Source organism: Salmo salar, chromosome 06, assembly GCF_965601325.2.
Source record: "Salmo salar chromosome 06, fSalSal1, whole genome shotgun sequence".
Taxonomy (NCBI): domain Eukaryota; kingdom Metazoa; phylum Chordata; class Actinopteri; order Salmoniformes; family Salmonidae; genus Salmo; species Salmo salar.
The window spans coordinates 76,955,133-76,969,065 of record NC_138296.1 but is presented as its reverse complement, the minus strand read 5'-3'; the positions used below and the strand labels follow the sequence as shown (position 1 = coordinate 76,969,065).

Below are 13,933 nucleotides of genomic sequence, written 5' to 3'. Positions count from 1 at the left end.
GTCCCTGGGACTGAACACCTCCCTTTGCAGCTGGATTCTGGACTTCCTGACGGGCCGCAACCATGTGGTAAGAGTAAGCAACAACACATCCGCCACGCTGACCTTCAACACGGGGCCCCTCAAGGATGCGTGCTGAGTCCCCTCCTGTACTCTCTGTTCACCCACAACAAGTGGCCGCGTACGACTCCAACGCCATCATGAAGTTTGCCAACGACACGACAGTGGTAGGCCTGATCAACAACAACAATGAGATAGCTTATAGGGAGAAGGTCAGAGACCTGGCAGTGTGGTACCAGGACAACAACCTCTCCCTCAACGTCCGTAAGACAAAGGAACTGATTGTGAACTACAGGAAACGGAGGGCCGAGCACACTCCCATCCACATCAACGAGGCTGTAGTGGAGCGTGCCGAGAGCTTCAAGTTCCTTTGTGTCCACATCATTAAAGAGCTATCATGGTCCAATCACACAAACACAGTCATGAAGAGGGCACAACAACACCTCTTCCCCCTCATGCTTACACTGACACCCCAACACACACACACTACATACGCCCATCACACATAACATGCACAAACGTTTTTATCCTATCTTTACCTCTGCACTGTTGGAAAATGACCTGTTAGTGAGCATTTCACTGTTAGTCTACACCTGTTGTCCAAGAAACATGCAACAAATAAAATTTGATTTGAAAATGTGATTTATGTACTTGTCATTTGGTTGAGAAAATAATTGTTTGCTCTGCTTATATTTGATGTGTAGTTGGTTGACTTTTCTATTTAGCAAGCTGCGTCCTCTGCTCAAGTTGGCTAACGTTAGCTAGCTTGCTAATAATGTTTTGAGGAGAACAGGCTAGCTCCCTGTAGAATCAAGACGAGGATGGGAAAGAAGATTAGATGTGCAGTTGCTTCATCTGGCTGATGCCCAGATGAGATGAGAGCTAACTGCTACAGGTATAAAAATGTGAGATCTCTGAGATTCTATCTTGATTAGCTAGCTAGATGTCAATGTCAAACCAATGCAAATATATACGTTTTATTGGCTTGCTATATGAGTTGTTTTTCATGAAAATGTATTTCTGATATAGCTAGCTAGCTAGTTGTTGTTGCTCTAGTGTCAGTTAAATGTTACAGCCACAACATCATGATCATGTAATCATGCATCTGCACACCAGCGAGGATGAGAAAAGCATTCTTTGGCTAGAACAACATCAACTAGCTAGCTATAATAGCAGATAGACATTTTCAGCAAAAGCATGGATAGAGCTAGCTATCTGTAGTAACATTATATTTGAAACCACCACATGCTCATTATCTGTATCTGTGTTACATTCCATATTATGTTTTAATATATTTGTACTGTATTGCTATCTGTCTCAAGTTGTACAAATCATCAGCATGAAGAATATTGAGTTCTGTTGAATTGTCAAGTGGACTGAATTCTCATTCAAATAATGTTTTCTCTCTTTCAGATCTGCTAAGCACACTTATGCCTCTGCTAGCCACACAACCACTTCCTCAGAGAGGTTGGGTAAGCTTCTTCTTGGCTGGTCCTATCTAGGGGTGACATTGGGTGGGGCCACAGTCTCCCAATAATAGCAGCCCAGAGAATCAAAATCCACTGGTCCTGGGAATGGAGCTCTAACAGAGCTTTCTTGTGGAAAGGAGAAATGGCATCGTCATCATAAGGCAGCCTAGACTAAAGAGGGAACCTTCATTACTCCTCAGACTAGTGTCCTCAGTTTTCAACAGCAGCTCTCTCCTAAAATAGCCTTCCTCACTGTGGCTACTGGCTAGACCTGCTACCGAACACCAGACCAACCAGCAATGATGTTTTATTTTCTCATGCCTAATCATCTGCTGGATTTTTTCCCCCTCAATCTATTTTTAAATGATGTCTGAGATATTAACTGAACCACATGAGGCCAGCCCACATAACCTTTTCCTATTCCAACCAGATCCTTTAAATGAATAACTCAGGGGCTTTTTCAAAGAATCCATGATTGCCACAGGATTCTGGGAACCAGATAATGGCAGGGATAGGCAGTGCTCTGAGGGAAAACTTGTTCACACATTACACCACACGTCCTCAAAGTCACACTAATATCCAATAGGTGGTTTAGGTTCATAATAAAGCACATGGGGCTGGAGATTTGACCATTTGTGTGTAGGAACCAGATAGGCAGGTATTATGATTCAGGTAATGATAAATGCATGACAAACTGAGAACATGTTGTTTTGTATCACACCATGCCCTCACAAACATCAATTGTCTATGGGACTCCACTCCATACCCGTGAATTCAAAAGGTTGTACACCAATAATAGCCAACTTAATATATTCAGCTATTTGTTACAGTGTGTGTGCATTGTGTGATATCAGTGTATTCCAGAGGAATCATTATGCATGCCGCTAGTACGGTCGATTTTGAATAATACCTCAAGTGAAAGCAGTCCTTTGTAGTTGATGTTGTATTTGCGATAATGTTGTATCTGGGCTGCTGGATGTGTAATAAGACGCTGTGAGAAGAGGAAGATTGGCCTCAGGTGTTAAGGCTGCTTTTGTCTAGGATGGCCTGTGTTGTAATGTGTGAACGAGTGCACATGGAGCCCTCAGTCACAGTCACACATCACAGCTGAGAAGAGTGTGACATGTCACCCTCTTTGCCTATGTTCCCTAGAGAGAGGTGTCGTGTCTTTGGCATCATTAAAGGTGAAGACTGTTATTTTATCAAATCAATTCTCTGTAATTATTATTATTATGTGATTTAACTAATCATGTAAATTGTATTAACTAGGCAAGTCAGTTAAGAACAAATTCTTATTTACAATGACGGCCTACCCCGGCCAACTGTGCACCACCCTATAGGACTCCCAATCACAGCCAGATGTGATGCAGCCTGGATTCAAACCAGAGACTGCAGTGATGCCAGAGATGCCTTAAACCACTGCGCCACTCGGGAGCCCCAACAATGAGTTGGATCTATAGAGAGGGTGTAATGTTTCTGGGTCAAGGGTCACTTCTTTCTCATTGAGTTTCTATCAAACCCATTGAGGTTCTCATCGATTAATATGTCACCTGTTCGGGAATTTCCAAGAAATAGAAGTGAATCAGTTTTGTTTAGAAAATTGCTTGTCTTGTGCAGCGTGTTTTTGAAAGACAATTTGTTGTAATAATGAGAGACCTTTTGAGGTAGCTCCAATTAAAGCTACTACTTAAATTAGCTCGAACATCGCTTTTCCGTCCATATTTAGTTTGATTTCTATTTTATTTCATTTCAATTAATGTTTCATAAGATTTGTATCTAGACCAGGGACCCCTCCCAGGCAAACCAGTGACCCAGGGACCGCATCATTTGTTAGCAAAACATGTATATATCTTGTCTTATCATCAAGTGAATAATAATGGCAAGGAGAAGTAGTCAACATTTTTAAATGAATAGATTTGGTAGATAGTTTTTCATTATTTTGACCTCCCCACATTATAAATGGAAGAGGAAATGTAAACTCTAACATAGCCTACTAGCTAGAAAGGTACCTCTCAACACATTTTAGGTAAGAGCAGCTGTTTACTGGTAAAACAAAGGTTAGCCATGATGTTCAAGTCAAGAAAGCATAACCAGATACTCCAGTGAGTATAATTGGCTCCAATGAGGGTAATTTGCTCAATATTAGCAGTTAATAAATAAAGTTGACATCATTAGAAATAAGATATTCTTCTCTTTTCTAGGTATGTAATTCAAAATGTGTTTTCTGTTGTTGCTAGCTAATGGGGGGGGACAAACATGGGGGGGAATCCACAAAATAAAACTTTTTTTACAGAACCCCTGCAGTATCTCCGCAGACCCCCGCTTTAATACCCCTGATCTAGACTTTATAATGCATGATATATTGAATCTCTGTAGCCTTTATTTAATTGTGCGATAGGAGAAAAGTGCTTTTCCTGTGACAATGGAAATACGTTTGGCTACTACTGTGTCATCATGTCACACCCTGATCTGTTTCACCTGTCTTGTGATTGTCTCCACTCCCTCCAGGTGTCGCTTATTATCCCTGGTGTATATATCCCTGTGTTTCCTGTCTCTCTGTGCCAGTTCATCTTGTATGTTTTTCAAGTCAACCTGTGTTTTTCCCGTACTCCTGCTTCTATTCTCTTTTGCTAGTCCTCCCGGTTCTTGACCCTTGCCTGTTTTCTGGACTCCGTACCCAATTGCCTGACCATTCTGTCTGCCCTGACCTCGAGCCTGCCTGCCGCTCCGTACCTCCTGGACTCTGAACTGGTTTTGACCTTTTGCCTGTCCACGACCATTTTCTTGCCTACCACATTTGTATTGTTTAATAAATATCAAAACTCAAACCATCTGCCTCCCGTGTCTGCATCTGGGTCTCACCTTTTGCCCTTCTTCTTCACTCATTGCAGTTTTTCTACAGTATGATCAGATCAAATCTGATACAGAGTTGCCAGGAGGTTGAGAAGTTTTGGCATCATGCACGTTAAATTGAATCTCTGTCATTCTGAGATAGCAGTAAAGTGCTCTTCCATTGCTCTTCCAGCTCTAGGACCACAATAAAAACCACAATAAAAACATGGAAATAAGTTTGACCACTTTAGTGTTATCTTCGGTGGTCCATCAGAGGCAGATACATCAGAGAGATGTGAAGTTTGGGCTTCATGTCATGAGCAGTATACTTCCCCACAACGTGTGAGTGAACCCAGACTCAGATCTACATGGGTGATAGCAAGCCAAATAAAGTAATACCACCAAATGTGGTTAGACAATGTTCCTGCAAACTATGAAAGTGTAACAGAGACTTTTGCAAATACTGTTAGGATTTCATTACTTTGCCATAGGCACCACAGGTTAGTTGTCTTTAAGAGAATCAGATTATCCTTGTATAGAACATTATTACATTATTGTCCATAAGAAATCGATTTGTCATTTTCCTTTATCCCAACTCCCGGAGAGGTTGGAGCACAGGGCCAGCCACAGTACAGCACCGAAAAGTGCAGGAAATGTGGAAGGAATGTATACCTGATTACAGGCTAATAATACGCATAATTGAATATCAAGCCTGAGCAAGAAGGCTGTTGTAGTGTTCCAGTATTAATCTGTATACCAACCTCTGCATTCAACAAACAGACAGGGTAATGTTACTGGTCTACAGTTTATCAGTCTATCAAACTGTAATCAGCTGACCTTTCTCCTAAGACCACTGACCTTAAAGAACCTGTTGGTTGTGAAACCTTATCAATGCAGGTGATTGGCCCCTTTCCCAAATCTCACAATAATCACACTGCCCAGGGGTTTTGGTGATGGTGAAGAACTTACATCAGACAGATTACATCAAAGACAGACTAATGGGGGGACTTATAGCTGTGAATCAACCTGCAGGTATTGATTTCTATGTCGGGTGATCAGCAACCCCTTTACTTTCATTATCTCTTCCCAGATGGAGAAAATAACCAGCCCACACATGTTGTAGTGTGTGTGTGTGTCTACCCGCCTACATGGAGTGTAGCGCCTCATTGGCTGGGAGGTTTATGTGGTTGCTTTATTGCCACGGTGTTATTAACTAACTATTAAGTGTTTTTTTAATTTGAACAGAAAGTGATGTTGTTCAAAGAGCCTTTTCCGAACAGCGGTGGGAAGGGAGAGAGGGAAAGAAAACATTGAGACAGAAAGCAAAATAGACAGATTAAAACTACAGAGCACCTTCACTACTTTCACATTTTCTAAAGCTGTTTAATTTTCTCAGAGTAGCATCACTGTTACAATCATTAGCGGGCACACAAACAAGGTCAGAATGTGAAACACCTGAAGTTTCCAGTAACCTCCAAAATGGCACACAATTCCCCCTATACCATAAATAGTTTACAACCAGAGCCGTGTAGGAGTAATGTTAGCTACATAGGGCTCTGAATAAAGTAGTGGATGATGTAGGGAATAGGGTGCCAGATTTACTCTACTATCCTGATGTTTCCTGAGTGGGGACACACACACAGACCACTGTAGACATGGGGATGGTCAAAATGACCACCTAATAGCTACAATGCTACAATATCCAACAAAAACTCTGAAAACACAAATGGACCAGAAGTATGGCCATAGTGACCATTGTGAAGGTTAAGTTCAATGCTACAGTACCTCACAACAACATTTAACAATAAAGTGAACTTTACAAACTTTGACAAACACAATGCTATACAACTTTTTACAACCACGTATGAGCCCTTATACTGCCTTATGATACATACAGTATAATATGTGATGTGTCTAGGCAGGATTCATCCAACAGTCTCTGCAGCTGGTATTTAGCCAGGACATGCTTATGATACATTTTACAATTCTTTATGACTGCATTATAATGCATTATGTCTGTTGGCTTAAAGTAAAGTGTTACCTTTGCTAGCGATGTGGTGAGGACCAGGGTTTGATCTAGTAGTTTGTGCAATATAGAATGACAGTGAAGAAACATAGCTGAATAACTCACACCACATCCATTTGTAACCCTGTAACAGACGCACACGCGCATGCACACACACACACAGTATTAACAGGAGCTTGTCAACTCATTTTCAGACTGCATCTCCAGCGCCGCAGTTCCCAACTCCCCTACCAGAGGAGCTCCACTCTTCTCCTCTGGGAGACTCTGTCGTAGATCAGACCTCAAAGTCTGTCTTCCCTCCTCTCCCGTCTCCCCACGCGAAGGTGTGTCTGGCTGGGCAGAGCAGCAGATCATCCCCCGGAGCTGGCGAAGCTGGAGTCTAAAGGAGCGTCTGAAGATGTAGTAGATAAAAGGGTTGTAGGCCGTGGAGCCCTTAGCAAACAGGCAGGGCAGCAGGGAGACCAGCGGGGCCAGACTGGCCTTCCCCTGGAACATATACCAAAAGCTGAGCACCACGTAGGGAGACCAAGCCACGATGAACCCTGAGCTGATCAACACCGCCATCTGGGGAGGTAAGGAGAGGGGAAGGAGAGGAGAGGAGGAGGAGAGGATGAGAGGAGAGGAGGAGGAGGAGAGGGGAAGGAGAGGGGAAGGAGAGGAAAGGAGGAGGAGAGGAGGAGGAGAGGGAGAGGAGGAGAGGATGAGAGGAGAGGGGAAGGAAAGGAAAGGGGAAGGAGAGGAGGAGAGGATGAGGAGAGGAGAGGAGAGGGAAAGGAAAGGAAAGGAGGAGAGGAGGAGAAGAGAGGGGAAGGAGAGGAAAGACATTAATCTATATAGACTATGTTTACAGCCTTGTCAAACATCTTAAGCCTGAGGAAGCCGGATTTGACAGGGACTAAAGCGTTTCTTAAATATCTACAAAAGTCTTCCACACTTTAGTCACGGTCATTCATGAGCTTTGCTTGAGCCCAATGTCTAAAAGACCCGAAAAGGAATACGTGTAAAACAGAGTTTTACCTGGATATTATCTTCCAAAACGATGACAATTTATTAGACTTGTTTTGATATCAAACCAGAATTGAATAATTCATTCCTCGTAACAAACAAGGAAAAAGCAATTTGGGCAGCAGGAATGCCAAATATAGAACAGCTTGTTGCGTTGTGGCCATAGACATATAATCCATAGAAGTGTATGGTAACCCCTAACCTTGGCAATTTGACTGTTAAACTCATGGGTACACTAGCAATGGCTGCCAGTCCTGACTTGAATGGGAACTGCCATCAATGGATTATATTTATATGGTTGGTTGAGGCTGCTTTCTGCAATTTTTTAAATACAACCACTAGAAAAATGTAGTTTGGATAGCAAATGCCTACTGCTGAAAGGAGAAGACTAATCTGTCTGTAGAAGCTAACCATTTTTTCTCAACAACTTTTGAGTGATTCTGAGCAGACAGCACTGCTTTTCAAAGTGTCTTATCTTGAGATAAGCTATTGGCACGAGCACACCAGCCATCATTAGTGATCATCATTGGATGAATCATTGCCACTGGAAAGTTTATTTAGTAGCCTATAATATGCAGTATATATATATATTTCTCCTAATATTGTACAATCTGTGCGTCTCTTTAATGGCCTGGGCTATTGTTTGTATTCAAGACCAGGTCGTTTTTATTGCTTTCAGTTTGTCACTGTCAGATTAGCCCCTTATTTCGGTCATTTGTGTGGTATTAGAAAATATTCCGCTAATGTCTGCTATCATGTCAGTGACGTAGAATGGCGTGAAATGTGTTTATAAAAGGCACTTTTATTTTCTTCAGACCTTGCTAACAACATTTCCCCATGTGTGTAAATCCTAAAAATGCCTCTGCTCAACTGTATACCACCACGCAAATGTGAATATAGATGCATGGAATTATTATAAATTATTATTATTATAAAGGGGATTAATTTGGGACAAAAAGTCTAAATGTGAAATTGTATGTTTTTTAATGTTTTTTTTCCACAGTAACCTTGTTTTAAGGGGATGTAAATGTCCAAAAGAATGTGACAACTAGCATTGATGTCCATAAGAATAGTAAACTGTTCTATACACTGTAAGCAGCTCTGCACAACAGTATTTGTCTTGGAGGCTTGTGTAGCACTGTGTGAGCTATGGACCTGCATATAAATTATCTACAGATGTCACAGGTTCAATTTATCATAAACAAACACTTCCTAGAGATAAGCCATTGTTTGCATTGGTGACAGAAACAATACGCATCTCAGATCACATGTAGCTTGGTAATTAGATCTAGGAGCAACAACAAGGCCATTATCTTCACTGAACAGTGCAATCTGTTCTTGTAGATATGATGGTCAGCCTGTTTGGATATCACTGCATGTGCAATAGAACTGTTATGCGGAGTGGAACCCAAGAGCAGACTCAGATGTGGAAACTGGGATGAAGTAACCAAGGTATTTATTGAAACACAGGGGGAAGATGGAGTGCAGGCCAGGGGAAGCTCAGGTGGGTTGCAGGAAACCAGGTGAGGAGGCTGAGGCGAGAGGGGTTGGGACAGGGTAAGCAGGTCCGGAGGAGAATCCAAGGGAGTAGTAGAGTGGGGAATCCAGGACAGAGTAGCAGGATGACGAGACGTGGAACTGGTGACAGGGACCAGAGTCAGAGCGGATGGAACTGTAGCGGAGAGGAAACCAGCGTCAGGCAAGGAAAACATGCACAACAGGATCTAACAGTAACAAACGGCTAGAAGCGTAGACTGACAGAGCAGAGATTACGATCTGGCAGCGTGGAAGTAGCAGAGTTGAGTATTTGTAGAGGTCTTGATTATGGAACAGGTTGCAGCTGGTGGGGATCTGCTCTGACTCCAGCACACCTGTCTCCACCCACACAATCACAGAGAGAGAGAGGGAGAGAGTACCGGGGGAGTGGCGGCAGGTCAAGGAGGCACAGGATGAGCAGTAGAGGGCGTGACAGGAGCAGATGTAACAAGAACACCATAATAATATTAGGCCATAAAAATTATCTAAGACTAACCAATTCTGGGACCAAAAAGCTCCTGAACAGCTTCTATCCCCGAGCCATAAGACTTCTGAAGATGGCGCTGACAGAGATGGTCGCCTCGCTTCGAGTTCTTTGGAAACTATGCAGCATTTAGTTTTTAATGTATTATTTCTTACATTGTTACCCCAGGAAATCTTAAGTCTTATTACATACAGCCAGGAAGAACTATTGGATATAAGAGCAACGTCAACTTATCAACATTATGACCAGGAATATGACTTTCCAGAAGCGCATCCTCTGTTCGGACCACCACCCAAGACAATGGATCTAATCCCAGTAGCCGACCCAAAACAACGGCGCCGCAGCAGGGGCAGATGGAGCGGCCTCCTGGTCAGGCTCCGTAGACATGCACATTGCCTACCACTCCTGGGTATACTACTCACCAATGTCCAGTCTCTTGACAACAAGGTAGAGGAAATTCGAGCAAGGGTTGGCTTCTAGAGACACAGAGATTGTAACATTCTCTGTGTCACGGAAACATGGCTCTCTCGGGATATGTTGTCAGAATCGGTTCAACCACCAGGATTCTCCATGCATCGCGCCGACAGAGATAAACACCTCTCTTGGAAGAGGAAGGGCAGGGGTGTATGCTTCATGATTAACAACTCATGGTGTAATCATAACATACAGTAACTCAAGTCCTTCTGCTCACCCGACCTAGAATTCCATACAATCAAATGCCGACCATTTTACCTACAAAGAGAATTCTCGTTAGTTATAGTCACAGCTGTGTACATTCCCCCTCAAGAAGACACCAAGACTGCCCTCAAGGAACTTCACTGGACTCTATGTAAACTACAAAACATATATCCTGAGGCTGCATTTATTGTAGCTGGGGATTTTAACAAAGAAAATTTGAGAACAAGGCTACCTAAATTCAATCAGCGTATTGATTGTACTACGAGCAAGGGTAATACACTCGATCAATGCTACTCTAACTTCCGAGATGCATACAAAGCCCTCCCCGCCCTCCCTTCGGCAAATCTGACTATGATGCCATCTTGCTCCTACGTCTTATAGGCAGAATCTCAAACGGATGTACCAATGATGAGAACCATTCAACCCTGGTCTGACCAATCAGAAGCCAAGTTAAGATTATTTTGATCACGCAGACGGGAATATATTTCTGGTCAGCCTCATAGAACAACATCGACTTATACGCTGACTCAGTGAGTGAGTTTATAAAGAAGTGCATTGGAGATGTTGTACCCACTGTGACTATTAAAACCTACCCTAACCAGAAACCGTGGATGGATGGCGGCATTCGCGCAAAATTGAAAGCGCAAACCATCGCATTTAACCATGGAAAGAGGTCTGGGAATATGGCTGAATATAAAGAATGTAGTTATTGCCTCCGCAAGGCAATCAAACAAGCAAATTGCCTGTTCAGGGACAAGGTGGAGTCGCAATTCAACGGCTCAGACAAGAGACGTATGTGGCAGGGTCTACAGGGAATCAGGGACTAAAAAAAAGAAAAACAGCCACGTCACCTTCTCAACAGTGCTTCTTCAACCTCATGAGGCTGAAGAAAGTTGGCTTGTCACCCAAAACTCTGACAAACTTTTACAGATGCACAATCGAGAGCATCCTGTCAGGCTGTAACACAGCCTGGTACGGCAACTGCACCGCTCTCAACCGCTAGGCTCTCCAGAGGGTTGGGCGGTCTGCACCACGCATCACCAGGGGCAAGCTACCTGCCCTCCATGACACCTACAGCACATGATGTCATAGCGAGGCCAAAAATATCATCAAGGACATCAACCACCTGAGCCACTGCCTGTTCACACCACTACCATTCAGAAGGCATCAAAGCTGGGACCGATAGACTGAAAAAACAACTTCTATCTCAAGGCCATCAGACTGCTAAACAGCAATCACTAACTCAGAGAAGCTGCTGCCTACATTGAGACCCAATCACTGGCCACTTTATTAATAAATGGATCACTAGTCTCTGTCACACGGGTCATAAAATGGAGACCAAGACGCAGCGTGGATAGTGCTCATTTTCAAACAGTTTAATGAACACACTTGACAAAATAACAAACGACCAACACAGTCCCCGTCAGGTACACTAGACGGAAAACAACTACCCACAACCCCAAAGGAAAAACAGGCTGCCTAAGTATGGCTTCCAATCAGAGACAACGAAAGACACCTGCCTCTGATTGGAAACCATACACGGCCGAACATGAAAACCAACACATAGAAAAATGATAACTAGAACAAACCCACATAGGAACAGAAAACCCAAAATACCTACAAAACAAACCCCCCTGCCACGCCCTGACCACTCTATGGCAAATTACCTCTTTCACTGGTCAGGACGTGACAGTCACTTTAAACAATGTTACTTTAAATAATGTCTCTTTAATCATGTTTCATATCTTAAATTACTCATATCAGATGTATATACTGCATTTTATACCATCTATTGCACCTTGCCAATGCCGCTCGGCCATCACTCCCCCATATACTTATATGTACATATTCTCATTCACCCCTTTAGATTTGTGTGTATTAGGTAGTTGTTGGGGAATTGTTAGATTACTTGTTAGATATTAGTGCACTGTCGGAACTAGAAGCACAAGCATTTTGTAACACTCACATTAGCATCTGCTAACCATGTGTATGTGACCAATAAAATGTGATTTGGGTTCAAGTCTGGACTCTGGCTGGGCCACTCAAGGACCTTCAGAGACTTGTCCCGAAGCCACTCATGCGTTGGCTTGGCTGTGAGCTTAGGGTCATTGTCCTGTTGGAAGGTGAACTTTCGCCCCAGTCTAAGGTCCTTAGCAATCTGGAGCAGGTTTTCATCAAGGCTCTCTCTGTACTTTGCTCTGTTCATCTTTCCCTCGATTCTGACTAGTCTCCCAGTCCCTGCCACTGAAAAACATCCCCACAGCATGATGCTCCCACCACCATGCGCCACCATAGGGATGGTGCCAGGTTTCTTCTAGAAGTGACGCTTGGCATTCAGGCCTAAGAGTTCAATCTTGATTTCAAATCAAATTGTCACATGTGCCGAATACAACAGGTGTAGACCTTACAGGGAAATGCTTACTTACAAGCCCTTAACCAACAATGCAGTTTTAAGAAAATACATAAAAAAGAAATAAAAATAACAAATTAAAGAGCAGCAGTAAAACAACAATAGCGAGGCTATATACAGGGGGTCCCTGTACAGAGTCAATGTGTGGGGGCACCAGTTAGTCGAGGTAATTGAGGTAATATGTACATGTAGGTAGAGTTATTAAAGTGACTATGCATAGATAATAACAGAGTAGCAGCAGCGTAGAATAGGGGGTGGGGGGGCAATGCAAATAGTCTGGGTTAGATGCAAATAGTAATTTGATTAGATTTTCAGCAGTCTTATGGCTTTGGGGTAGAAGATGTTCAGAAGCCTCTTGGACCGATACTTGGCGCTCCGGTACTGCGTCGCCGTGCGGCACCAGAGAGAACAGTCTATGACATGGGTGGCTGGAGTCTTTGACCATTTTTAGGGCCTTCCTCTGACACCGCTTGGTATAGAGGTCCTGGATGGCAGGAAACTTGGCCCCAGTGATGTACTGGGCCATACGCACTACCCTCTGTAGTGCCTTGCGGTCGGAGGCGAAGCAGTTGCCATACCAGGCGGTGATGCAACCCGTCAGAATGCTCTCGATGGTGCAGCTGTAAAACCTTTTGAGGATCTGAGGACACATGCCAAATCTTTTCAGTCTCCTGAGAGGGAATAGGTTTTGTCGTGCCTTCTTTATGACTGTCTTGGTGTGCTTGGACTATGTTAGGTTGTTGGTGATGTGGACGCCAAGGAACTTGAAGCTCTCAATCTGCTCCTACAGCCCCGTCGATGAGAATGGGGGCGTGCTTGGTCATCCTTTTCCTGTAGTCCACCATCATCTCCTTTGTTTTGATCGCATTGAGGGAGAGGTTGTTCTCCTTGCACCACATGGTCAGTTCTCTGACCTCCTCCCTATAGGCTGTCTCGTCGTTGATCAGGCCTACCACTGTTGTGTTATCGGCAAACTTAATGATGGTGTTGGAGTCGTGCCTGGCCGTGCAGTCATGAGTGAACAGGGAGTACAGGAGGGGACCGAGCACACACCCCTGAGAGGCCCCCGTGTTGAGGATCAGTGTGTTTGATGTGTTGTTACCTAACCTTACCACCTGGGGGTGGCCCGTCAGGAAGTCCAAGTTCCAGTTGCAGAGGGAGGTGTTTAGCCACAGGGTCCTTAGCTTAGTGATGAGCTTTGAGGGGACTATGGTGTTAAACGCTGATCTGTAGTCAATGAAAAGCATTCTCACATAGATGTTCCTTTTGTCCGGGTATGAAAAGCTGTTTTCACTTTGTCATTATGTGGTATTATGTGTAGATTGCTGAGGATTTTTTGATTTAATCCATTTTAGAATAAGGCTGTAACTTAACAAAATGAAGAAAAAGTTAAGAGGTTTAAGTACTTTCCGAATGCACTGTACTACGCTGATACA

At 43.5% G+C, this 13,933-nt stretch overlaps 1 protein-coding gene across 1 annotated transcript in view; it reads right to left on the bottom strand.

The window, feature by feature from the left end:
• Window positions 1-5,783: 5,783 nt before the first annotated feature.
• Window positions 5,784-13,933, bottom strand: part of opn8a (opsin 8, group member a) — a 49,416-nt gene continuing 41,266 nt past the window's right edge. Inside the window, exon 4 of the mRNA XM_014205725.3 lies at window positions 5,784-6,948. Within this exon, the coding sequence (XP_014061200.1) occupies window positions 6,550-6,948 (399 nt within the window). The 3' untranslated portion in view covers window positions 5,784-6,549. The remainder of the gene's footprint in view (window positions 6,949-13,933) is intronic.